The sequence below is a fragment of the Gadus chalcogrammus genome, chromosome 5 (assembly GCF_026213295.1).
Source record: "Gadus chalcogrammus isolate NIFS_2021 chromosome 5, NIFS_Gcha_1.0, whole genome shotgun sequence".
NCBI lineage: Eukaryota > Metazoa > Chordata > Actinopteri > Gadiformes > Gadidae > Gadus > Gadus chalcogrammus.
The window spans coordinates 21,023,241-21,048,845 of NC_079416.1; the positions used below are offsets into that span (position 1 = coordinate 21,023,241).

General features: G+C 51.3%; 2 protein-coding genes across 2 annotated transcripts in view; one reads left to right on the plus strand and one right to left on the minus strand.

Moving 5' to 3' along the window:
* The window catches only part of gfra4a (GDNF family receptor alpha 4a), a 41,441-nt gene extending 33,876 nt beyond the window's left edge, over positions 1 to 7,565 (plus strand). The window contains 3 exon segments of the mRNA XM_056589784.1: positions 3,042 to 3,208; positions 4,568 to 4,672; positions 7,530 to 7,565. Coding sequence (XP_056445759.1) covers positions 3,042 to 3,208; positions 4,568 to 4,672; positions 7,530 to 7,565 — 308 coding nt within the window.
* A 6,350-nt stretch (positions 7,566 to 13,915) lies between these two features.
* atrn (attractin) overlaps positions 13,916 to 25,605 on the minus strand; it is a 91,669-nt gene continuing 79,979 nt past the window's right edge. The window contains exons 27-29 of the mRNA XM_056590792.1: positions 23,859 to 23,966; positions 16,429 to 16,543; positions 13,916 to 14,046 (exon numbers count right to left, since the gene is read on the minus strand). Of these exons, the coding sequence (XP_056446767.1) occupies positions 13,922 to 14,046; positions 16,429 to 16,543; positions 23,859 to 23,966 (348 nt within the window). The 3' untranslated portion in view covers positions 13,916 to 13,921. The remainder of the gene's footprint in view (positions 14,047 to 16,428; positions 16,544 to 23,858; positions 23,967 to 25,605) is intronic.

Below are 25,605 nucleotides of genomic sequence, written 5' to 3' on the forward strand. Positions count from 1 at the left end.
AATGAGAGATTCTACGGAGTGTGTAGGCTGAGTGTTCTGTGAGGCAGAATCGAAAGTGTGACACAAGCCTCCGGAACGTGTGCGTTTGCGTCGTACACACATCGGCCCTCTAATAATAATAATAATACGACATATTATTTCAGGGGGGCCTTTCAAAAACTCGCAAGGTCGCCTTAAAGTTCAGACAAGCAAAATACAATTTTAAAAAGAGGCAAATATAGTTAAAACTAACGCATTTAAAAAATAAACAATTCGACATATTCATTTAATTGGCTGGTGGTTGGAGTTAAGTAGGATAGGCCAGTCGGAAGAAGGGAGTTTAGATGGAGGTTTTAAAGGTGGGGAGAGACTCTATAGAGAGGATGGATACTGGGAGAGAGTTCCAGAAGCGAGGGGCAGAGCGGCTGAATCCTTTGAGCCCCATCGTGGACCCTCTGTGGGTGTCTTTTCGAAGTTTTTTCGAAGTTGTTTCCTCAGAACTAAAAAGCGCCGTAGATGCAGACAGCTTGATGTACAATCCCCAGAAGCGAATCGGGAGGGGAAGGAACGAAATGAAAAACATTTCCTCGTGTCCCCGGAGAAAACAGGGTTTTAATAATAGACTGGGCCGGTTCCCCGGAGGATGATGGCGGAACTAGACGGTCTAATTCCAGCCGTTCCCAGCCTCAGTTAGTCACTCCAGGTTACCTGCTGACTCACTTTCTGCACTCTGATTTTTTTCTCGGCTGAAAGCAGAGACGATGACAAGCAAAGTGTTCGAACCTGACTTTAAGCGACGTCCTCCGAATCACTCCGCCTCTACCCAGCTCGGGAGCGCCAGGTGAAGTCAGAATCTATGACGTGCGTAACACACACGCGTAACGTTTATAAATGTTTACGGATGTGAGGATGATTCGAGGGGAAGTCGTTCTCAAATCAAGTCGTTGGTTGTGGTGGCGATGTTTGGCTCGAGGGCTCCTCAGGCCAGACGGGCGTGAGATGACGCTCCAGCTGTGGTTCCGTCGCCATGGGGACGGATGCTGACAGATGGATCAGCCGAGGCCTGATGGCGCGGCGATGGACACGGTGATGTGCAGCAGAGCTGGCCGTCTGCCATGTGGTGCGTGCCACGATGAGTCTCCCCCAGAGAACGGTTCCAGTAGAGCTTTGTACGCTTACGGCCCGCTGGAACCTTAAGCTGGAGATCCCAGATGTTCAGGAGGGGAGACAGGGTCTGTTTGAGAGAGAGAGAGAGAGAGAGAGAGAGAGAGAGAGAGAGAGAGAGAGAGAGAGAGAGAGAGAGAGAGAGAGAGAGAGAGAGATTGGCGCATGAGAGAGAGAAAGGCGAAAGAGGGAGAGAGAGAGAGAGAGAGAGAGAGAGAGAGAGAGAGGGAGAGAGAGAGAGGGAGAGAGAGAGAGAGAGATTGGCGCATGAGAGAGAGAAAGGCGAAAGAGGGAGAGAGAGATTGGCAAGAGAGAGAGAGAGAGAGAAAGATTGGGGGAGAGAGAGGGGCGAAAGAGATAGCGAGGGGCGTGAGAGAGAGAGTGAAGGAAAAAGAGTCTGGAAGAAATGGAGAGAGGAACGAAGAGAGAGAGCAAGAGGAATACAGATAGAGGAAGGTAAAGAGAGAGGTGATGTTTTGTTTGGAGTGGTAGGTCAACTGAAGATTACGTGGTCTTCATTAGAAACTCCCTCTGTGAGGTTTCGCAAGCAATAAATGTTTCAGGTATTCAAATGAATTCTTTATTTGCCAGGCAGACGGTGAAGATAAAGGGTAAATCATACCTCAAACCCTTTGACCATGAATACAGACCTCCTCAATTAGTAAGAGTTTAGAAATGAAAACTGACAACCTAGCAAGAAAAGCCCTGATGTGGACGTTATAATTACAGGGAGGTGAGCGACGCCGGTGCAAACTTAGAAAAGACTTTACTTCCAGTAAACCTTGACGGTAAACAGCCCCTTGAAGTCTGTTTTTGTACCGTTCTACTGTTGCCACGGGAGACACATCCCCCAGTGATTCCTTATCTAAACCGAAGCAAACCAAACAAGCACTTATTTCTCAACAGTTCCATTGACAGCGATTAGTTATTTATCGAGCGCAGCCTCCACCGAAAGCTTTCTCTCCCTCACATCCCTACAATCAGTCAGTGTCTGCACAGCTATGAAAAATACCGCGCTGTATCAAACCCTGTTGGTAGCTAGCCACGTTTAATATGCTCACGCACGCTATGTGTACTTCATGCGATGTTTGGCTCACGGTTTCACGACGTCGGCGTATGCTAATGCTAACTCTCAGCCTCCTATACGTTTTTTGGAGGATGTTTTTTTTCAGAGTTCATCCCCTGAAGGGGTTTCCGTTCAGAAGGCGTGATTCATGCTTGCGAGTCGCGTTGACTCACTCCGAGAGGGTGAGTCGTCCTTGAATGCCACCAGAAACCTCTAGCCCACACACACTGACACCGGACACACACACTCACACCGGACACACACACACTCACGCCGGACACACACACTCACGCGTCTTGATGAGGCAAGCGGCCTCATCAAGAGCCCCCAGGGGGAGGGACCGCTCTTGAGAGGGGAGACGGCGTGGAGCTGGTGTCTGATGGGAAGATGACGGTCATTTTCTCATCAGCGGCGGGACCCAGACAAACGTCCGGTTTTCATGTCCTCCTAGTCGGACGCCACGGGTCATGTGACGGTCATTCTGCGGGCATTTGGCGGTCACGTGATCGCAACAAGGCCTTCACGCGACGCACACACATAGCTGCTGATACACACAACACAGGTTATTCTTGAGGGTTAGGTCAGGGTTGGTTTAAAGTTGGGTTGGAGATGGGTTGGGTTGTTTAAGAGTTTGTTTTTGAGGTTGGTTTTAAGGTTAGGTTTGAATTTGTTTTAAGGCTTAGGTTTGTTTTTAAGGTTTGTTTAGGGTTAGGGTTTGTTGGTTTTAGGGTTGGTTTGAAGGTTAGGTTCGGGTTTGTGAGTGTTTTTACCTCCGAGTCCTTCGTCGTCATGGTGAATACAGAATTTTAACCAATCACGTCCTGCGTTTCAGAAAACTCCATCCAGGCGTTCGGCAACGGCTCAGACGACCGCACGGCGTCCAGCCACCCGGCCACGCCCCCCCCGGCCACCGAGACCCTCAGCGCGCCGCCGCTGCCCACCGCACCCGTATCCATGGAAACGGAGCAGAGCATTCTGAGGGCACAGATCCCCACTCAGGTTAGCACACACACAAACACGCACACTCACACACAAACACACGCACACCTGACGCACGCATACAAACATACACACTCACACGTGCACGCACACACGACCACACCCCCCCCCTCCCCTTCTCTTCCCCTGGTATGAGTGTGAACATAAGAGAAAATACAATGAAATCGTTCCGTGAAAATGTATCGTTGGGGAAATGTGACAAAAGTTGCATCCTTGACTTTAGCTAGCGATCAGCTAGCTACCGCTTGGCTACATTTACATTTACATTTACATTCAGGGCATTTAGCAGACACTTTTATCCAAAGCGACTTTCAATAAGTACATTTGTCGGAAAAAAGAGAAACAAAAGTAAATCGCTATCGGCAATATAAAGATATTCATCGAAACAACAAAACAATTGCTAGGTTAACCCATTCTCTGTATAAAACAAAGGGTAGCTAGGATAAGGTGCTACACGATGCTAGGTCTAACTCTTAGCTGGCGACGATTACTGTGAGCCTGTAGCTTTGGTCCAGTATGGGAACCCACTGCCATCCTACCCCCTAAAGCTGTTTAAGGTGCAGGAGGATTCTGTTCCCCTGAGGCGTTTGTCATCCAGTCACCCCCACTGCATCTTAAGACTGTTCACTCACCCCCCCCCCCCCCCAAAAACACCCTAAATGTTGGTGTCTATCCGGGAAGGGGGGGCGCAGACAGCTTTATTCCAAGATGGCTTCAGGTGTGTGTGTGTGTGTGTGTGTGTGTGTGTGTGTGTGTGTGTGTGTGTGTGTGTGTGTGTGTGTGTGCGCTTAGTTCGGTTCTAGTGATGGATGACCTGTCCTGACGCTTCCGAAACGGAGAGAGGGGGAGAAAGTGAGAAAGAGGGGGAGAGGGAAAGAGAGAGAGAGGGGGGGGGGGGGGGAAGAGAGAGAGAGAGAGAGAGAGAGAGAGAGAGAGAGAGAGCGAGGGGGGGGGGAGAGAGAGAGAGAGAGAGAGAGAGAGAGAGAGAGAGAGAGAGAGGGGGGGGGGGGGGGGGGGGAGAGGCAGACGGAGAGAGAGAGAGAGAGAGAGAGAGAGAGAGAGAGAGAGAGAGAGAGAGAGAGAGAGAGAGAGAGAGAGAGAGAGAGAGAGAGAGAGAGAGAGAGAGAGAGAGGGGGAGAGAGAGAGGGGGAGAGAGAGAGGTGGAGAGAGTGAGAGAGGGGAAGAGTGAGGGAGAGATGAAGGGAATGAAATAATAAGTGTGTGTGTGTTAGTGTGTCAAATAAATTGGGGCTTGGAGCATTGTGCCCCTAGAAAAAGATTGGGCCTGAAATTGGGATAAAGAAGGGTTTTTAATGGCCACGTCTCTCTCTCTCTCCCTCTCACTCTCTCCCCCTCCAGGAGAACGACAGACTGTGGGGAGACGAGGAGGACTCCACCCTTCCGTCCCCGGGCCTGTCGGACGCCAGCTCCAAGCCCAGCCTGAGGCCCCTCCTGCTGGGCACGGCTCTGCTGCTGCCTGGCCCTCTCCTCCACCTCCTGCTGCTCTCTGCCTAGCCCCCCTCCCCCCGCACCACCCAGCCGTGCCCTCCTGGGGCCAGGGTGGAGAGAGGGACAGACTCGTTTTCAAGTGTGGAGAGAGAGGGAGAGAGATGGACAGAGAGGCTTCCTCCCTCCCTCTCTCCTCCTCCTCCTCCTCCTCCTCCTCGACTCCTCGTTCTCTAAACATCACTCGATCTTTTTGGCGACTCTTGGACCCGGAGGTGGGCGTCTCCTGCGACCCGGGAGGAGCCGACTCGGAGCGGAGGAGGTGCTGACCAAATCAACGTCGACAGGTTTTCCCTGCAATCCCAGTCCATCGTCACTCGCTCCTGCTGTTAAAACGGGAGGGAATACCATCAGACTAGTGCAACACACACAAACACACACTCGCGGAAAACTTTTGCTCATGGGATCACAACAGCGGTCAGGGTGTCCATCCAAACGGAGCTGGGAAGGGGTTCGGAACGTGTACAGAATAGGAACGCCGTTTTCTACTAAAGACGCCGCACAGCGAAACACTGAGGATGGAGTTTTGTTTTTTCCGGAACGTTCCTAAATGTTTAAAAAAAATTATGAAGAAGAAATTGAAAATAAGATTAATAGTAATTGTTGAAGATTTTCCTGAGGTAATCTGTGGCCGTACCGTATATGAAGTAAGATGGTTGTGTGTTCGAGGTTCTCATTGTGCCTCGTTTGTTTTGGGGTCACATCTCTGTGCGTGCGATTGGTGAGTTGGTTTGTGTGTTCGGTGGAAGCACATGGGGTCACCGCCCACATAACGTTTATCGTTGTTTTTCCTTTCAACGTGTGATGAGTGATTTTTCTGAGAGCGTTTTTTCATGCTCACCTCCATTGGAAATGTGATTATTTTGTCGGGTTGTTCAGAGATATTTTTCCTATTTTCTTTGAAATCCTGCCGGAATTTGATGGAATTCAGAGTAAAGCACAATTCTGGTTTACTTTCTGTTTTGCTCACGTCAACATTTACTTTACTACACGTCTAAAGAATAATGTTTGTCACCAACTAGTGTCGTTTTATCAAACAGTACTTTTCATACATCAAGTGTCATCGTTTTGAACGCGTCAGGTGTAAATAATGTGATTCTGGTCCTGCGAGAGGAGAGAAGTATACAGCATATATATATATTTTTAATGTACGTAGACTTTGCCACAAACAAAAAAAAGATTCTACCTTAAAAGGCTATGAAAAGTTTCTGACCAATCACAAGAAGAGGACGGGGAACAGTGGGCGTGTCTGTTTAGGGACAGGGCCTTTCTAGCTAAGAGGCGCACACCTGTTGGATACTCTATGGACAAGCACATACCTGACACGTGTGTGTGTGTGTGTGTATATACGTGGTGTGTGTGTTTGCTGATGTACAGAGGGAGATTGGGATATTATGTTTGTAAAGATAAACCCTTGTGTTTCTTAACATCTGGTTTGGTTGCTTCAAAACAACACACCTAGTAAGATACCGTACGTCCAGATGTCACTCTGGACACAGAGAGTACTTGAGGCCACACACACACATAAGGTATGTGAGGACAAACACACAGAAGGTACGCGGGGACACGCACACACACAGATGGTATGTGAGAACACAGACACGCACACACAGACGGTATGTGAGGACACACAAACAAACTGTATGTAAGGATACATACAGTACGTGCACAATAATCCTCGTCGTTCATGGCTGGGTTAAACAGGACCTGGGAGAGAGAGAGAGAGACACCTTCAGTAGTGGACCTTGAGGACTGCCAGGATCCAATGTTTACTGCTTCTGTCAAACACAACACATCAGCAAACTGTACTCGGTATTTATGAGCTATGCATTTGTTTTTCTACATCTTTTTGCAGTCATACCACATGCGTTGAGATGGATCTGAAGAGACTCCTAAGTCCCTCACTCGAGCACACTCATGTTTCAGTTTCAGTTCCCATCAGACATGCCCTGTGTTCTTCCTGTGATGCTAAATGTGCCAATATCACTGCTGTCTCCTGTCACGCCATTGGTTTAGAGCCCCCGGGGACTTGATTGGTCCGTTAATGAATCAGACTGAGGATGATTGGTCCTCTGACCCACTTCCTGTTTCCTGTGGCCATATGTGGACACAAGTCACTGCTAATAAAGACACTGTACATGGAGACTGGGGGACTTTTATTGTGTGCAACGTTGTTCAAGTTGTCCGTGTTATCATTTTATTTTGAAGGGCAGAAATATTAAAGAAAGGATTCATTATTTTTCATTTTCAAATCACATCAAATGGAACAATCTTTGGTCCGATATATGAAGAAGTTCAAGAATTGAATGAAATAAAATTCTGTAAAATACATACACCTGTGACCTATGTACAAAGGCTGTGCAGGATGTGTATATGAATGTGTGTATACATGTTCAATTGTGTGTGGGGGTTGTTATGTTTTTAGGCGATGGGTATGCTAGCTGAGAGAATTGTCTTACCTTACGTTCACACTACAAGCGTCCGTCGACAGATCTCATTGACTTTGCATTGGGCGCTCTCGAAATGCATTGTGGGTCTGTCCGTTCTGTCGGCTCCTTTGCCTGCGTCAAAAAGTTGAAAATTTCCGACAACCAACCAGGTATCGTTATGCAACTATACGTAAAATCATTGTCCAATGAAAACACCTTTGTAATACGACCCGGGAAACACATGGATACGTCAAAAAGCAGTTCTCCGTCGACAGATGGAGGTAGTGTGAATGTGAGGTTAGTGATCCTGGCCCTTCTGTAGAAGCACATACTGTACAGCAGAACCTCTTCACCTCAGTGTGTCTCCGTAAACCCTGGCTCTCCAGGTCCAGTGTGCTCAGATGTTCATGTGGTCCACTTAGATCATCATCCCGTTTTGGATCCCGTCCCGTAGTTTAAAGGTCCCATATTAAACCACCAGGTGTGAGTATGATGAGCTGTTACAAGCCGTTTTGAAAATCGGCCTTTTCTGACATCACAAGTGGGCCTGTCCACCTAGATGTGTGCTGGATAGATCAGTCGACCAGCCTACCCATTGGACTGTTGCAAACGCTGCTCATCTATCATCGTCATATGTCTAGGAGGTCACGCCCACTTGTGATGTCAGAAGAGGTAGATATTCAAAACGGCTTGTAACGGCTAATCACACTCACACCTGATGGTATCATATGTCACCTTTAAAGGTGATTTGAGAGCCTCGGTAGATGGGATGGCGAGGCTAGAGCCGTCTGGACACTACGCTCTCCCCCGCTGGTCCCTCTGTGTTGTGGGTCAACGGCTATCTAGGCCAGACGTCCCGTTGCGTTCTGGCACACCCCGGACAGTTCTGGAGCGCGCCGATTAAGGACCCCAGCTCACTGCCAGGGGGCGGGACTGTCTGTCACCAGTCACCACCGGTACGCTCGTCGGAAACCCCTGTCGCTAATGGTTAGCTTAGCACTAGGCGATGGTAGATCAGCTCCTGTTCTGTTAGGAGTGGTTTCATGGATCTTATGGTTAGCTTAGCACTAGGCTAGGTCAGCTCCTGTTCTTTAAGGAGTGGTATCATGGATCTTATGGTTAGCTTAGCACTAGGCTAGATCAGCTCCAGTTCTTTTGGGAGTGGTTTCAAGGATCTTATGGTTAGCTTAGCGCTAGGCGATGGTAAATCGGCTCCTTTTCGGTTAGGAGTGGTTTCACGGATTGCTTATTTGAGTTGTTGAATCCCAAACCATGGCTAATGCTGTGGGGGGGGGGGGGGGGGGTAACTAATGGTTGAGGTTGTTTTTTGACTTGTGGCGGAAAATTGGAACCAAGATGATTTTGGTTCCAATTGAAGCACCAACTACTCCCTGGATGACATTACTGTTCACAATTTTGCATATTATACAAGCTATTTTAATGAACTGTTCTGATAAAGTTTTAGATAAGAAAAACAAACAGCAATAACGCTAGGTATCCACAGATACTTAATACCTAATTAATACCACACACTGAGTCATGCCAGTAAGAGGTTTCGGTATTCAAATGTTTTACAAGCTGAGCACAAAGTACATTGTAGAAGTACGACAAGAAGTGACGAGAAGTTCCGTAAACTAAGTTGAGAGGGAATGAAGCGCTGGCCTTGCGAGTGAAGTCCCCTAATTGTGTCCAATACTGCTGACAGCAGGGAGATGATGGAAGATATATATATAAATACACCGCAGTACAATTTTCTGACAATTAAATTACACACCCTAACTTTGTTCACACTGTACTCCGAGATCCCGAGGATGGATTGCCGCGCGGCCGGTTTGTGACGCCGGCCGGGGAGCGGCCGGCCCAACACCGCGGGGGCGTTCGCTCTAATACGATTTGAGAAAAAACAAAAAACGACGTAGCGCAAAAAACAAACTGGATGACCTGGAAAACTGGAGAGGCGGTTTGTGCCGCTGGGGTGATTGGACTCTGCGCGGAGGTAGGTTTCAGGAGAGATTAGCGGCGGTAGAGAGACTAGTTTGGATAATGAGGCGGGTTGGTGGCTGCGCTGTGCCGGGGCCAAATCGGGGGATTTAGCAACAGAACGCTTATCAGCAGTAGACAGAACAGGAGCAGATTACTGCAGGGTAAACAGAGCAGCTAGACAGGATTATAGAACAGAGTTGGTAGACAGGTAGCTAGAGCACATAGACAGGTCGCTACAGCAGATAGACGGGTATCTAGAGCAGTTAGACAGGTAGCAGTATCTTAAGACGATTGGAAACTTCCTGATATGCTAGAAACATTAAAGAAGCGGCATAGAAATTTCATATAAGGATTATAGTCAGACATATATACATACATACGAGATGTGTGTATGCCGATTACCGTCAATTCATTCATACATCTATATATAGAGAAGAAACGGTATGAGAATGTCAAATTACGATTGTCAGCATACATGCATCCATACATTAGGGATGAAAGGGTATGAAACTTTAATGAATGCATCTCAACCACACACACGCAGGATATGAAGCATTATCTAAAGACGATTGGAAAGCCGTATATATATATATAGGCTACACACATATATTATGTAGAAAAAGATTGAAGACGAGACAACGGTGGTATTGTTTACATTTAATAATAGACAAAAATGTTCTGCCATTCTGTTATGTACATTTGTAATTACAGGTTCAGTGAGCTATCCTCAGGTTTTACATAGTTTCATCAGCTTCTAATAATAGTTTTTTAAACGCTGCCGCTTTACATACAAAATATGCTATGTAGAGTACTCACATTTTCAAAAGCCGCAGGGTTTTTCGCCGTAAATGGCTTCAGAAAAAAACCATTCAACAAATGTTCATTCACAATACCTTCTCGATATTTACAAAAATAAACATAAAATCCAAATGCGCATCGCTGCTAAATTATACATATTGACAAACTACTCCCTCTGTATAATATAATGCCACTGTCCTAAGGGAGAAAACATATCCAGGCAGGATGGCCTCATTCCAGTGTATGAACCCCATGGTAGATATCAGAACAACATTTCAATACTGTGCTAGTGCTTAAAGTACGTGTTTCTATTTTCTTTTGTCATCATCTTCTCAAGTCAACTTCAGTTTAAGGGCGATTTGGCTGTTGTATTTACATTGTAGGCTATTACACGCGTACACGGAGGGAGATTTCGTAAGGGGGATGTAGTGTTTGTAAAACCGTTCATCCTAGCCTCGGAGATGGTGGAAGAAGAGGGAGACATTATTTAAGTTGAATTTTCTTCCCCCAGATACTGAGGAAAGGGATTAGAATAAGTTAGGCTAGTGTTTACGGCGTTGTATGCTACCAATTTGCCGTCATCTGAGGCATTGAATGATTAGGGGTGATTAGCAACTGCTGCTGCGTGTAAGCTAATGTAGTACGGCCGCCATCTTGAGTACCAACTGACAGTTTAAAATGCCCGCTATAGTCGCTAGCATTAGCTAGCTGTATTTGCACCGAATAATTTCAGTCACTCCGAAAGACTTCGATTGTGTGTATTTAAAATCTCAAGACATATATACATCTATAATAATCATAATTATATTTGACCATGTACAGCCAAAAAAGGTAGATCTTCTAATGAAGTTTTTTTTTGTCAGTCGACCAGAACTGAACAGAAATTGCAGTTTATATTCAGCCCAGGTATTCAAAATGGCGGCAGAATCATAAACACTCTTAGTGAAGTCTCATGACCATGATTCATGAACAAGGAAGTGTTTCCGCATGTGGACAACATTAAATATGACGTCAAAATCAATTAAGGGACGTACAAAACGCCAGCGTTAACCACCTGAATTCCCCGACAAACTCCAGAAACTAAACCTAGACTAACCGGCGTTACCACGGCGCTCCCGGACATGCTGTGGATCGGGGTTTATGTGGGTGTGGTGCGTTGCCCCTGAGCAAGGCAGGCCAGACACTGCACCAGTTATATCAACCGCTTCACACGCCACGTAAGACGGGCCGTTGGCTGCTGGTTCGAAACCCCCCCCTTAACCAGCCACAGACAAAGGCTGCTAGGCTAACAATGCTAACATGAGCCCGAATGTTCTGAAGAGTTTGTGCTTGGCGAGCATCATTTATTGTACATTCATACCCAGAAATCCTGCTCCCCCGTGGAAGACCTCCAGTGTTGATCTCACGCGCACACGCTGGAGACACGCACGCACAAAACACCCCCCCCCGCGCCCTCGCCTACTTCCTCTGCGGCAGGAAACGGGTCATCGATCTCTGCGCGAGGAGATGGAGAGCATCTATTCCCAGCTTGGAAATTAGGATGAGTAGCTTATGTGTGTGTGTGTGTGTGTGTGTGTGTGTGTGTGTGTGTGTGTGTGTGTGTGTGTGTGTGTGTGTGTGTGTGTGTGTGCGCACGCACACACATAATTGAGCATGGAATATAATCAGGAACGATCGTGGGAGGGCTGGATTCTGGATTCACTGTGAGGAAATGTTACCTAAAATCGTAGGTAACATGTCGGCCTTGCTCAAGAGCTCCCGGGCAGCCATAGAGAGCGATGCGGTTGGGGGGGGGGGGGGGGGGGGGGGGTTGGGGAGAGTGAGGAAATGGGGGGATGAGGAGGGTGACGGGGGAGATGGGGTGGGAGGGGGAGATGAAGGAAATGGGGGGAAGAAAGGGGGCCTACCCGAGGGGCAGATGGAGGGAGTCCCCCCCCCCCCCCAACACCAATTCATTTAATATCAGAATGTCACCTTTTTGTTCCCGCTCTCGCTCCGACCTTTCCCCCTCCCCCGTGCGCTAAAAGCGTGACCTTTAGCGCCGCCGCGCACGCTAGCCATTAATCCCTCATGAGCCCCGCGAAGGGCAAGGCGCCGCGGCGCGCTAGCATTAGCGGGCCGCGCAAACGGTGTGTGCACTCGCACACGCGCACGCACGCACATACACGCGGCATCACCCTGGCCAGCAGCACGCTTCCATTCCCTCGGGTTCATTTGTCAAAGGAGGGGGGATTGGGGAAGGGAGGGGGGACGAAAACAGGAAAAACAGCAAACGCTCCCGACAAGGCGAGGAAAACAAGCGCTCCGCGGCGCGCTCGGCCGCCCACGTCCCCGCGACCGCGGCCGACATTTCAGAAAGTAGTTCTCGTTTTTTGAAGCACCGCTTTCTTTTTTTTATGTCCTTCTTTTGAAACCGTTTTTCTGTGCCCCGAATGTTTTCTTTCCTCCCACTTTCCCCCTCCCCCCTCTCCACTCCCCCCTCCCCCCTCCATGACAGTAACGGCCGCCGTCTGAAATGGCGTTGTGATTGAAGGGAAACAGCAGCCGAGGTAAATCCAATAAACCCATCCATTTGCGGGAAGAAAATTGACAATATTCCAGGGGTGCGCCGGAATCGAACGCACGCTTTGTTTCCTTGTGTTCCTTTCTCCCCTCCAGATAAACAAGCCGACCCCCCCTGCACATACCACCACCACCCCCCCCCCCCCACCCACCCCCCGTTGAGTTCAACCGCTCAACAAAAGACGGCAATACTGCTGCATGGGACCTCCTCCTTGGCCCCCCCACCCCACCGGATCCACCCATCAACCCAGCCTGTTACGGGTCCCTCTCCTCCTCCACCTCCTTCTTCTTCACCATCCCCTCCTCCACCACCGATACCATCGCCTCCGTCACCACCACCCCGTCACAGGGTGAGCTCAGAGATGAAGGGCTTCAGAGTGCCGGGAGTGCAGACGGACAGCGTTGCATTCTGGGAGCAATTAGCGGTTGTGGACAACTCAGGGGCTGTGATGGTGAGGAATTGGCCCCGTAGCCAACCCCTCCTCGCGGGCCCCGGCACGGGAGGGGTGCCCCGTGGGCGTCGCCGGCCGCTGGACTGGGGGCCGTAGCTCCGCGCTGCGTCCAGCTACATTTAACGCGCGGCGGCGGCCATCATTAAACAACAACGACAGGCCTCGTTGTGGTTCTTCTCCGTAAAACCGCGGGCTGAGGCTAGGCTGTGTGCGTGGTTACATGGTTGTGTGTGTTAGAGAGAGAGAGAGCGAGAGCGAGAGCGAGAGAGAGAGAGAGAGAGAGAGAGAGAGAGGACAGCGTGTGGTTCGAGAAAGTGTAACAGACAGGGCAGAAGATTACAGATTGCAGTCACACACTTTGTCCGTCCGTCCATCGGTGAACCGTTGGCTGGCAGAACAGGGCAGGCTCTGAACTGTCCGGGGTAGAGTATGTTCGTGTGTGTGTGTGTGTGTGTGTGTGTGTGTGTGTCGTAACCCAAACAGCGGTAGTGAGCGGCGGGTAAAGGGTAATAAGTTAAGTTGAGTTCAGGGAGCGCGAGCCGGTCGTACAGTCTTGTGGACCGCGTGGAAAACGGCGAGGTCCCGCCCCCGCTAGCAGCAGGGCCCCTCTGGCCCCTCACTGGTCCTCTTTTTTTGTAACTCCAGGCGGGGGTCGGGTGAGGGTCTTCACTTCCTGTCCCGCCTCCTCCTCCTCAACACCCCTTCCGTCTACCAGTTCCTGTCAATCAGTCTAAGGAGCAGCAGCTGGTTGGAGTCCTACATGCAACAAGCCCCGCCCACACCACCTCCCACCCCCCCCCCCCCCCCCCCCCCCCCGCCCCCCACCACCCAGGAAGTTCCTGTGCGGGACATCCCAGCATGCACCTCCCGCCGGTGCCGTGCGGCCGGTCCGGTGGTCGGGGTGCGGGCGGGGGGGAGGCGGGGGCGGGGCAGGGGGGCGGGGCTCAGGGGGGGGGCGGGGCTGGGTGAGGCAGGGGGCGTGGTCAGATGCAGGTGGAGGGCTGTGCGCTGGGCTGCTGCTTGCGGCTCCGCAGGCCTCCGGACTTCTCCTTGAAGCCCAGACACATCTGCTGGGACACGTCGACCAGGGCGCTGGCCACCGCCAGACCTGCACACACACACACACACACACACACACACACACACACACACACACGGAGAGACACACGCACACGGAGAGACACACACACACACACACGGAGAGACACGCACACACACACACGGAGACACACACACACACACACACGAAGAGAGACAAACGCGCGCACACACACACTCACACACAGGCACAGACAGACACACACACAAACACACTCACACAAACACACTCACACATACACACACGCGGGCACAGACAGACACACACACACATAGAAACACACGCACAGAAAGGCAGACACACATACACAGGCACACAGGCACACACACACACACACACACACACACACACACACACACACACACACACACACAGACACTTTAGGTTTAGATCTTGCCACCAGCATTATTAAAATGAGCATGGTTAATAATTCACGCAATAATAACCTACTCTACTCCAGTTAGAATCACTTTTAAAACACACACAAACGTACACACACTACGGTTCGTACACAAAGTGTGTGTGTGTGTGTGGAGGCCACTTCACGGCTGGGTGCACAACTTGAAAAAAAACTAGCGAAAAATAAATGAATACAAATGGCGTTGGAAGAAGAACGTCATCAAGGCGCGGCGCACTTCATTAGCTCCTAATCCCCGGGGTCCGCGAGCTGCCAAACCCCAGCCTCCAGAACCCCAGGCTCCCACCTCAGCTAGCGCCACCAGCTAACCGCCGCCAACCCTTATCCATGCACCGATCAGCGTGTCCGGGGCTCGTTAGCGTAGCGTGCTAACGTGCAATTAGCCCACTACATGTTAGAGGGGGGGGGGGGGGGACGGTTCACAGCAGCCCAACGAGGCCCAGATGTTGACATGATGCTTATCCCGTCACCTGGTTTGGACAGGAAGTAAAAAGGAACCAGATGTGTGTGTGTGTGTGTGGGGGGAGGGGGTATGGGGGGGGGGGGGGGTGGGGAGTACGGGGCCAACCAAGGGCGATGTGTATGGAGCACGCTGAACAGATGCTGTGGAGCTGGTGGACCCCTCATGCGTTTGTTAGTTTCTCGTCTTTTCTCCATCATTCCCTAAAAAAACCCCCTCATCCCTTCACCCCACTACTGCATCGTCACGCCCTCCTCGCCTCCGGCTGTCGTCATGGTGACCGGCCTGCGTGCACCCCTGGCCGGAGGCTGTGGCGAGCATCACCGCTCGGTCGCCCTGACAGCGACCGCTCGGGCTTCAAAGGGGAACTGGCCAGAGACCGAGGGGGGGGGGGGGGGGGGGGGGTCAACCTGCTCTACGATGCCTACAGGTTAGGACTGTGATCGTCTGGGGTTCGAACCCGGAACCCTCACCACCAGGCTTTACTGAACCCAGGACAGCCTGGATGAAGGAGAGGGAGGGGGGAGGGGGGGTGGGGGTTCTGAGGTTGGAACCCACGATCCACTCCCAGGGACGTCAGCTTGAGGGGGGTTTCAACTAAAAGCACAACGATTTTGATGTATGGGACGCCAGAGGGAGGAGAGAGAGAGAGAGAGAGAGAGAGAGAGAGAGAGAGAGAGAGAGAGAGAGAGAGAGAGAGAGAGAGAGAGAGAGAGAGAGAGAGAGAGAGAGAGAGAGAGAAAACGACAGCAGGAGAGCGAGAGAGTTAGCACTGGAGAGAGAGAGCTAGAGGTCCTGACAGCAACACGGTGTGGTGATGAATAAGAGAGCAGCGAGTGGAAGAGCTCCAGGGAGCGGGAAAACAACAAAACAAACCACAGAAGAAGACGGGGAGAATACAGAAGAAGAAGAAGAGATGGAGAGTGAGAGAGAGAGAGGGAGGGAGACAAGACAACGACAAGGATGCTGCCAGCCAGTCCTCCAGGGAGGCAGAGAGAGAGAGAGAGAGAGGGAGGAATCAGTGGAAGAGATATGATGAGGAGAGAGCGTGAAGGAGAGAAAGAGGGAGTGAGAGTTAGGAAGGGACGCATGAGAGAGGGAGGGGAGACAAGAGGAGAGGGAGGGAGAGAGGATAGAGAGAGGTGAGGAAATTGAGCAAAGAAAGGCTCATAAACGAAGGAGAAAGTGTTGAATGCTTACAAGACGAGGAGAGGATCGAGGGGGTGAGGAGAGGATCAGGGAGGAGAGGTAGAGGAGGAGAGGAGAGGAGGAGAGGAGAGAATAGAGGAGGAGAGAGGAGAGGAGGAGAGGAGGAGAGGAGAAGATCAGGGAGGAGAGGTAGAGGAGGAGAGGAGGTGAGAGGAGAGGAGGAGAGGAGGAGAGGAGGAGAGGAGCATGGGGCAGGCAGGAGAGGAGGAGGAAGGAGACAGGAGAAGAGGAGAGGGAGGAGGAGGAGGCGGCGGCGGCGACAGAGATGGAGAGAAGGAGGAGCGTTGCCACGGCGACTGCTCACCTGACTGGCCGGGGGGCGGGATGCCCCCGGAGCCTCTGGGTAACCGCACGAAGATGGAGAGGACGGCCGCCTTGTTCCCGAAGCAGGGCTCCAGGGCAATGGGCTTAGGCATGCTCTGGAGGGGGAGGAGCCACACGTTAGGACACGCCCCCCAAACACACATCATCCATTTCACTCTTTGTTCAGCGACCTCTTGTACGGGTCATCGGGGCAGAGGGGCAGGTCAGAGGTCAGAGGGCAGCCCGCTCTGGGAATGTGGACACTGGGGATCGAACCCGGAGCCTCTCAGCTGGGCCTCAACAAGTGATCCGTCCCTCATCCCGGCTTTCTGCCACGGCGGCGTCAGGCTCCACCCCTCCAGCGCTGTGCTGTCGCTATGGTGACTGCTGCCGCCATGGCTTCTGGCTGGTTGCCCTGGAGACCAAGGCGATGGACGTGTCTGGGAGCCGGGGTTAGGGAGTTTGCGTGCGTGTGTGCCTATGGGCGTGCGTGTCTCTGTGTGCGTCCGTGTGTGTGTGTTTGCATGCATGCGTGTCTCTGCGTGTACGTGTGTGTGTTTATGTGCTTCTGCAAGTGTGTGTCTCTGTGTATGTGTGTGTCTCTCCACGTGTGTGTCTCTGTGTGTGTGTGTGTGTCTCTGCATGTGTGTGCGTGTGTGTGTGTGTCTCTGCATGTGTTTGTGTGTGTCTGTCTCTGCGTGTGTGTCTGTCTCTGCGTGTGTGTGTGTGTGTGTGTCTCTGTGTGTGTGTCTCTGCGTGTGTGTGTGTCTCTGCGTGTGTGTGTGTGTGTGTGTGTGTGTGTGTGTGTGTGTGTGTGTGTGTGTGTGTGTGTGTGTGTGTGTGTGCGCGCGCGTGTCTGCATGTGTGTGTGTCTGCGTGTGTGTGTGTGTGTGTCCCTGCGTGTGTGTGTGTGTGGTGTGTCCAGCATGTGTGTGTGCTTGTCTCGGTGCACGTGTGCGTGTTTCTTTGTCTCCGTGTGCGTGCACCTGTCAGAGCAGGTGCAGTCTGACTCACCTGGCTCCTAACAGCCAGGTGAGGATCTCTCCCTCCCTCTGTTTACGAGCCTGGCCCACTCTTCCTCGGTAAACAGAGGCTGTATCTCCTGCAGGGGCTGCTGCAATATTTATGTCTGGACTCGGAGGAAGGATGCAGATCAAACACACTCTCTATTTATACACAAGGATTTATTTATTCATTCACTCATCTGCAGTCCCTGATCCGGACGGGGCTCTGGCTTTGATTCACTCACTCACACCCTACCTCACCGAGCTACATACAAGAGGTGCTAGTGTCGGTGTGTGTGTGTCTCTCTGTGTCCGTGTGTTTTCCGTGTGTGTGTGTGTGTGTGTCTGCATGTGTGTGCCAACCTCCCCGGTCAAACATGGGGAAACCGTACAAAGAAAAAAGGATGTAACCATAGCAATAGGCTAACCTCCCATTCCGTTCCAGGGCTAGCGTAGCTTAATCAGCGCAGCCTACCGAAACATGAATATTCTATACACTGTGGTCTACAGAGGCTTTCAACACTGAGTGCATACATTCTTATCTATTCATACAGTACACTGCCTTAAGTTACTTTTAGCAACAGCAAGCTAAACTGAGCCACGCTACGGATAGGTAATCTTAACCCCTAAACACTGTAGTCCCAGCTAATCCTATCTAATGTAAGCTATGCTAATACCAGCCACGATGCACTAAACCAGGTACAGTTTTGTCAGCCTAGCCCTCAATACAGTCAAAGCTAATCTATTATTATGCAAAGCAGAGCAAATACTAGCTAAGGTAAACTCAGCTATGCCCAGCTAGGTTAAGGTCAGCCTATACCTTCACACGCTACAACTCACTGCCTGCTGTACATAGCTAGCCTAGCTCAAGTAGCCTAGCGACGCTAGCGCCAGCTCAATACACGCCCCCACGAATAAGGTAGGCTGAGCTAGCTTAGGCCGCCGTACCTCATGCTAACCCGCGCTAATTGGTGTTTGGCAACGGAATTTACCAACTAATTAAGACTATTAGCCGCCGTCGGTTCCCCCGTAGATGCGGGGCTCCTAATCACCCCCTCTAGGGGCAATTAAACGCTCTCGCCCTCGCAGCCTGCCGGCAGTCGGATGATTGGCGGATCGATAGCGCCGCGAGACGGCTAACCGCTCCTCTGAGGGCGGCTGTGCTCCGAACCCCATCGCCGCGGCGATGCGTTCAGAGGCCCGTCGCCAAGGCAATGCGTTCACCTTTCATGCCGCCCGGGAACATGAACCAATGTTTACCCTGGAACAGGTGTTAAGTAACACGCACAGCTTCTAGCGCTAGCAAGACCCAATGTAGACGCACGCTCGCGCACACGCGTGGCACACACAAACGCATGCAAGGCGCCCCCAAACACACACACACACACACACACACAGTCCTTACTCACCGCCACTTCCCATATCTTTTCAACTTCAACACACACTCTCTGCTCTCCCTGCCTCAACACACATCAAGTGTACCCCTACACACACACACGTACGTACGCCCACACGTACAAGCACACACACACACACACACACACCCACACCCAACCCTCCGAGGCAACAGAACAGAGAGAGAATAATCGTGCCAGCCTAGCCGCCAGCGGTGGTTTGTTCTCGCCTCGGGCTGTTTCCACTTCCTGTCCTCAGGCTGCTTTCACTTCCTGTCCGGGGCAACGGCTGGGCGACAGAATCTAAATATGTGCAAACCGAACGAGGCGTCCCCGTCTCTCTCCCCCACCCCGGAGACCGTCTGGCTCTCTGTTCATGTCTCACATACCGGACGCTGGCTCTTTGGCTGCGCCGGACATCTGATGCTCTGGCACGCCACTTTGCAACACCGCAAAGACTTGTTTACACGTTTTCTACACGTTGTTTGGGAGCCGTGTCCGGCAATTTCCGCACAAACGAGTCCATTGTGTGGCATTCACACCAGAGAAAGAAAGGAGTGGAATGGAGAGGAGAGGAGGTGGTTAGAGGGAACAGAGAGGGGTAGAAAACAGATGTGGTTAAGGGAACCCAAATGTAGCAATGACGACGTTGATAGAGATGTTGAGGAGAAGAGAGATGGTTGAAGAGAGATAGTGAGGGGAAGAGGGATGGTTCGATGAAGAGTGATGATGAGGGGGAGAGAGAGATAGTGAGGGGAAGAGGGATGGTTCGATGAAGAGTGATGATGAGGGGGAGAGAGATGGTGAGGGGAAGAGGGATGGTGAGATGATGATAGATGGTTAGGTGATGTTTCCATCGAGTACCACTTTGGAAATAAGTGTTTTAAGACATCTTTTAAGTGCTACCCTCTGGGATTATTGTATATTTGATACGCCTTGGTGTTGTTTGTACTTTTAAATTCCCAATAAAAAATAAATAAAAATAAGGATAGGGGCAGAGAGAGGGAAGCAGCAGCTGCTGGGAGGAAGAGAGACTGTTTTGGACGGTGCTTTTATGGACCAAGCTTGTGGATGTGCCACTCTTTCCCACCTATGCCTGACAAACAGACTAGAGGAACGTTTGGTGAGGGACCACCCGGCACTACGTCTTACCTCGACTCCCAGTCCTGGGGAACTCATTAGCCTCCCTCTTCCCTTCTGACACATTCCTACAACCAGCTTAGGAGACGTCCGTCCTGCTCCCCGACAACGTGACTTATCGCCGTCAACAGACACGCTCTGCGGTCTGGCCTGAGCCCAAATGAAGGAGGGAAGGAACACAACAAGCTGATACTCAGGGAATTCAATTAGTGTCTGCTTTTAAATGAAACACTGGAGTGTTTTTCCACCTCAAGAAGAGGCTTGGTCTTCAATGGCCTGTGTTGGTTGGAGTCTGTTTTGTCCATAAACCCAACGCCCTCCTCCTCCGCCACCTTGATCACAGCCACCACCTTCATCACTGCCACCCCACCGCCACTACCTCCATCACCGCAACACCACCAATACTAAAATAACCCTCAACATCGCTACATCAACTGCAATCAATCACCATTGTAACCAATGGTTACAACAATATCTCCACCCCCAGACCTACTGCACCCATTATAACAACCGTCACTTCCGTAGACCGGGTTTAAAACAGGGTTCTAGGTCACCTATAGACCGGGTATAAAGCCGGGTTCTAGGTCACCTATAGACCGGGTATAAAGCCGGGTTATAGGACACCTATAGACCGGGTATAAAGCCGGGTTCTAGGTCACCTATAGACCGGGTATAAAGCCGGGTTCTAGGTCACCTATAGACCGGGTATAAAGCCGGGTTCTAGGACACCTATAGACCGGGTATAAAGCCGGGTTCTAGGTCACCTATAGACCAGGTATAAAGCAGGGTTCTAGGTCACCTATAGACCGGGTTTAAAGCCGGGTTCTAGGTCACCTATAGAACCGATTTAAAGCAGGGTTCTAGGACACCGATAGACCGGGTATAAAGCAGGGTTCTAGGACACCTATAGACCGGGTATAAAGCCGGGTTCTAGGTGACCTGTAGACCGGGTATAAAGCCGGGTTCTAGGTCACCTATAGACCGGGTATAAAGCCGGGTTCTAGGTCACCTATAGACCGGGTATAAAGCCGGGTTCTAGGTCACCTATAGACCGGGTATAAAGCCGGGTTCTAGGTCACCTATAGACCGGGTATAAAGCCGGGTTCTAGGTCACCTATAGACCAGGTATAAAGCCGGGTTCTAGGACACCTATAGACCGGGTATAAAGCCGGGTTCTAGGACACCGATAGACCGGGTATAAAGCAGGGTTCTAGGTCACCTATAGACCGGGTATAAAGCAGGGTTCTAGGACACCTATAGACCGGGTATAAAGCAGGGTTCTAGGTCACCTATAGACCGGGTATAAAGCCGGGTTCTAGGTCACCTATTGACCGGGTATAAAGCAGGGTTCTAGGTCACCTATAGACCGGGTGTAAAGCAGGGTTCTAGGTCACCTATAGACCGGGTATAAAGCCGGGTTCAGCCTTAAAACAGTTTCTCCTCCAGTGTCGTTGCTGAAAACACTGAGCCCCCCCCCACACCAACGTTAGCGCGCTAAGGGACGCTGCATGCTAACGCACAGCGCTGTGGGGGGAGGGAGGGAGGGGTGAGTCGGCAGGGGGGAGATCTAAATGAGATCTCTCCTGCTTCAGAGCAGCTCCGATCGATGCGATGGAGGACAGATCCCAGCAGCAACAAACTGTGGACGCTGTTCACACGCCATTGAAGAGGAAACACATGCTTACATAAAGATAGGAACAAAGCTGTCTGCACACACACACACACACACCCATCCACACGGGCGCACCACCCACATCCCCACACCCCATACACTCACATCCCCTCACACCCCCACCCACTCCCACCCACCTTCACACACACCCACCTACCCTGCTACATAGGGCGATTGCCAGGGGTCCGAATATCAGTTAACCAATCAGAGGAGAATACAAACAGGACCAATGGAATCGCAGCTGTACTGTACCTTGTGCTGCACAAGTCATTTACGCTCTTCAAATGATGACTATCCACCACTCACTCACTGTTACTGGAACACTACTTCGATAAACCACCACCACCACCACTAGGACTATGAATAAGAATACTTGAGGGGGATTATATTATAGCGTTATTATAAAAATAGTGGGACCAAGAATAATATCTTTACGACTACTACGGCAACAAGCTGAAGTTATGGCAGGTGAAGTTAAGTGCAGTTTATATCTCTATCAATATATTTAATCTATGAACACGCAGTACAGTGCAGGGACGTCTGAGCGTGATAACCCATTCTGCTGCTCCCAGCTACAGAGAGCATTCAGCCTGCACCTCCCCTAGACCACAAGGCTCCTCCCCTAGACCACAAGGCTCCTCCCCTAGACCACAAGGCTCCTCCCTCTAGACCACAAGGCTCCTCCCCTAGACCACAAGGCTCCTCCCCTAGACCACAAGGCTCCTCCCCCTAGACCACAAAAATCGTCCCTCTAGACCACAAGGCTCCGCCCCTAGACCACAAGGCACCTCCCCCTAGACCACAAAGATCCTCCCTCTAGACCACAAGCCTCCTCCACCCAAACACAAGGCTCCTCCCCTAGACCACAAGGCTCCTCCCCTAGACCACAAGGCTCCACCCCTAGACCACAAGGCTCCTCCCCCAGACCACGAGGCCCCTCCCCAAGACCACGAGGCCCCTCCCCTAGACCACAAAGCTCCACCCCTAGACCACAAGGCTCCTCCCCTAGACCACAAGGCTCCTCCCCTTAGAACACGAGCCTCCTCCCCCTAGACTACGAGCCTCCACCCTAGACCACAAGGCTCCTCCCCCTAGGACACGAGCCTCCTCCCCCTAGACTACGAGCCTCCTCCCCCTAGACCACAAGGCTCCTCCCCCAAAACACAAGGCTCCTCCCCCAAAAACCGGGATCCTCCACCCAGACGCAAGGCTCTGCTCCTCCGCCCAGAACCCAACGCTCTTCTCCATCTCCTGCCCTCCAGGCTCCTGGCCTGAGCGACTGCAATGTCGTATTAATATTAGATGGGGGATAAAATATGTTAAATCTCTGTATTCATCTCGCCCCGCTTATCTTTCCATTGCAAGACATTTAGAATGGATCCTTTTAGCTCCGCTATCCCAGGCTCGAAGGCACTATAGGGGCACAAGCAGCAGCAGTGGTTGAGCCTCGTTGGTCTGGGCTTTTGGTTTGATTTCCTCCAGGCCGCGGCAGAGCAGATGCCCGCTCGGCTCTGTGTCTCACAGCGCCCAGCGTCAGCCAGAGCCCTGCCTCGCCTCGCCGCATCCACCCGTCTGAGCTGCTCCTCTCTACCTTCAACATAGCTTCCTTCTGCCTACTTTCATAGCTGCTCCGTCTACAACTTGCCGGCCCGGTTTGTGTGTGTGTGTGTGTTTCAGTGTGTTTCTCTGTGTGTGCGTGTGGCTGTGGGTGTGGATAATGTATGCTGCACTTGTGCCAACAGCGCGTGTGTGTGTGTGTGTTTGTGTGTCAGATAGTGGGAATGAGTTTTAAGTGCATGTGTTTGGAAGAGTGAGAGCAAGAGCGAGAGAGAGAGCGAGATCGAGCAGGCGAGAGAGAGAGAGAGAGAGCGAGATTAAGTGCTTGTGTGTGTTCATATGTTAGCGTGTGTGTCAGTCCGTCAGCGTGTGCGTTGCATGTGTGTACGCGAGAGTGCTGTACACGTGCCAACGGTGTGTATGTCTATGTGTCGGATAGTGTGAATGAGTGTTGAGTGCATGTATTCGGGAGAGCGAGCGAGAGAGAGTTTGAGATTGCGTGTGCGTGCGTTCATATGTTAGCGCGTATCTCAGTCTGTCGGCGTGTCCACTGCATGCCTTTGTTTTGCATGCGTGTGCGGGTAGAGTGTCATGTCAGACTACAGGTGCGTCTCCACCTCCCCCGGGGGGAGGGTGGGGTCTGGCAGACGGAGGGGAGGCTCACCTTGACGTTTCCTCCAACCAGGTCGGGCGGCTCCTCCTCCACCTCCATGGCCACGTTGATGGTGGCGAAGGGTCGGCTGGCCATCTGCTGCATCTCCCTCAGCAGTTGCTATGGAGACAACATGAGGGGTCAAAGGTCAGCGGCGGGCACACACACACACACACACACACACACACACACGTTGTCCGGTTCCACTTCGCGTCTTTGGGGTCGCCCACACAGACTGTTTTCACAGCCGGGGTTTGGTGCCCTGGGAAGACCAGGACCGGAGTCTTGGGTTCACGGCAGACCCCTGCAGTCCAATGGGGCGGATTCAAACCCGCAACCACTACCAATCTCAGAGATCGAAGGACGGGAAAAGGGACATGGGTCTCAAAAGGAGAAGGAAGGTCATGACAGAGAAAGATCGAGAGGATATGAGAAGCGTTTCAAGATTCGAACCGACGAGCACAAGGATTCTAACGCCCTGCTCAAGGGCCAGCTGCCCTGGGGTAAAGCACTCACTCCCTCCCAAAGGAAGCCAGCTCCTCATACTTCAAACAGCCTCGAGCCTTATGATACAGGCAGTACCAGGCGAGCTCAGAGCAGCTCTCTGAAGGCAGTACCAGAGGAGCACGAGAGAGAGAGAGAGAGAGAGAGAGAGAGAGAGAGAGAGAGAGAGAGAGAGAGAGAGAGAGAGAGAGAGAGAGAGAGAGAGAGAGAGAGAGAGAGAGAGAGAGAGAGAGAGAGAGAGAGAGAGAGAGAGAGAGAGAGAGAGAGAGAGAGAGACACACAGAGCGAGAGACACACAGAGCGAGAGACACACAGAGCGAGCGAGAGCGAGAGCGAGAATTACTGGAATACTGCAGAGGGAGGCGAGCTTGTTGGCAGCGCAGGCAGAACACAACCTCTTTCTCTCCCCATCTCTGTTTCCCAGACCTCCTCCCTAGCTCACTAAACCTACTCTCTCTCACCCTCTCTTCCCCACCTCCCTCTCTCTGTTCCCACACAATTATAGGAACAGTGTTCAGGGACACACACATAAATCGCAACCACACACACAAATACAAAACACACAGTGTGCGGTGGCGTACGTGCGTTTGGGGGCGTAAGATCTAAAGGTGTGCATGGTGTTCTGTCCTGCTGATTACCATGCCTTCCATGAACGCACGCAGGCGCACACACACACACACACACACACACACACACACACACACACACACACACACACACACACACACACCCGACTATTAAGGATTCTCAAAGTGTTCCACAGAGACTGAGCTAGTCAGCATAGTACTCAAGCGGACGAGAGAGATAGAAAGAGCGAGAGAAAGGAGAAAAGAGCGAGAGAGAGAGCGAGAGCGAGAGCGAGAGAGAGAGTGAGAGAGAAGAAGAAGAGAAAGAGAAAGAGAAAGAGAGAGATAGATAGAGAGAGAGAGAGAGAGAGCTAGAACAAGAGAGAGCGAGAGAGAAACGGGGTGTTCGAAGAGTTTGCCCCTGGGAAGAGGCGATTGAATGTGTTTCTGTGCAATCACACAGATACACACAAACACAAATATACGCACACACACAAACTTTAATTTGCTCCATAAAATGAATGGAATAATATGATAACAGAGTACACACAATACAAACACACACTTAGTCTCACACACACACACACACACCTGCAGTAAGTATTCCACACGCGGGAACGTTCAACTGAAAACTGCTGATCGCCCCACAGACACGAGAGAGAGCGGGGGACAAAGAGAGAGAGAGGCTC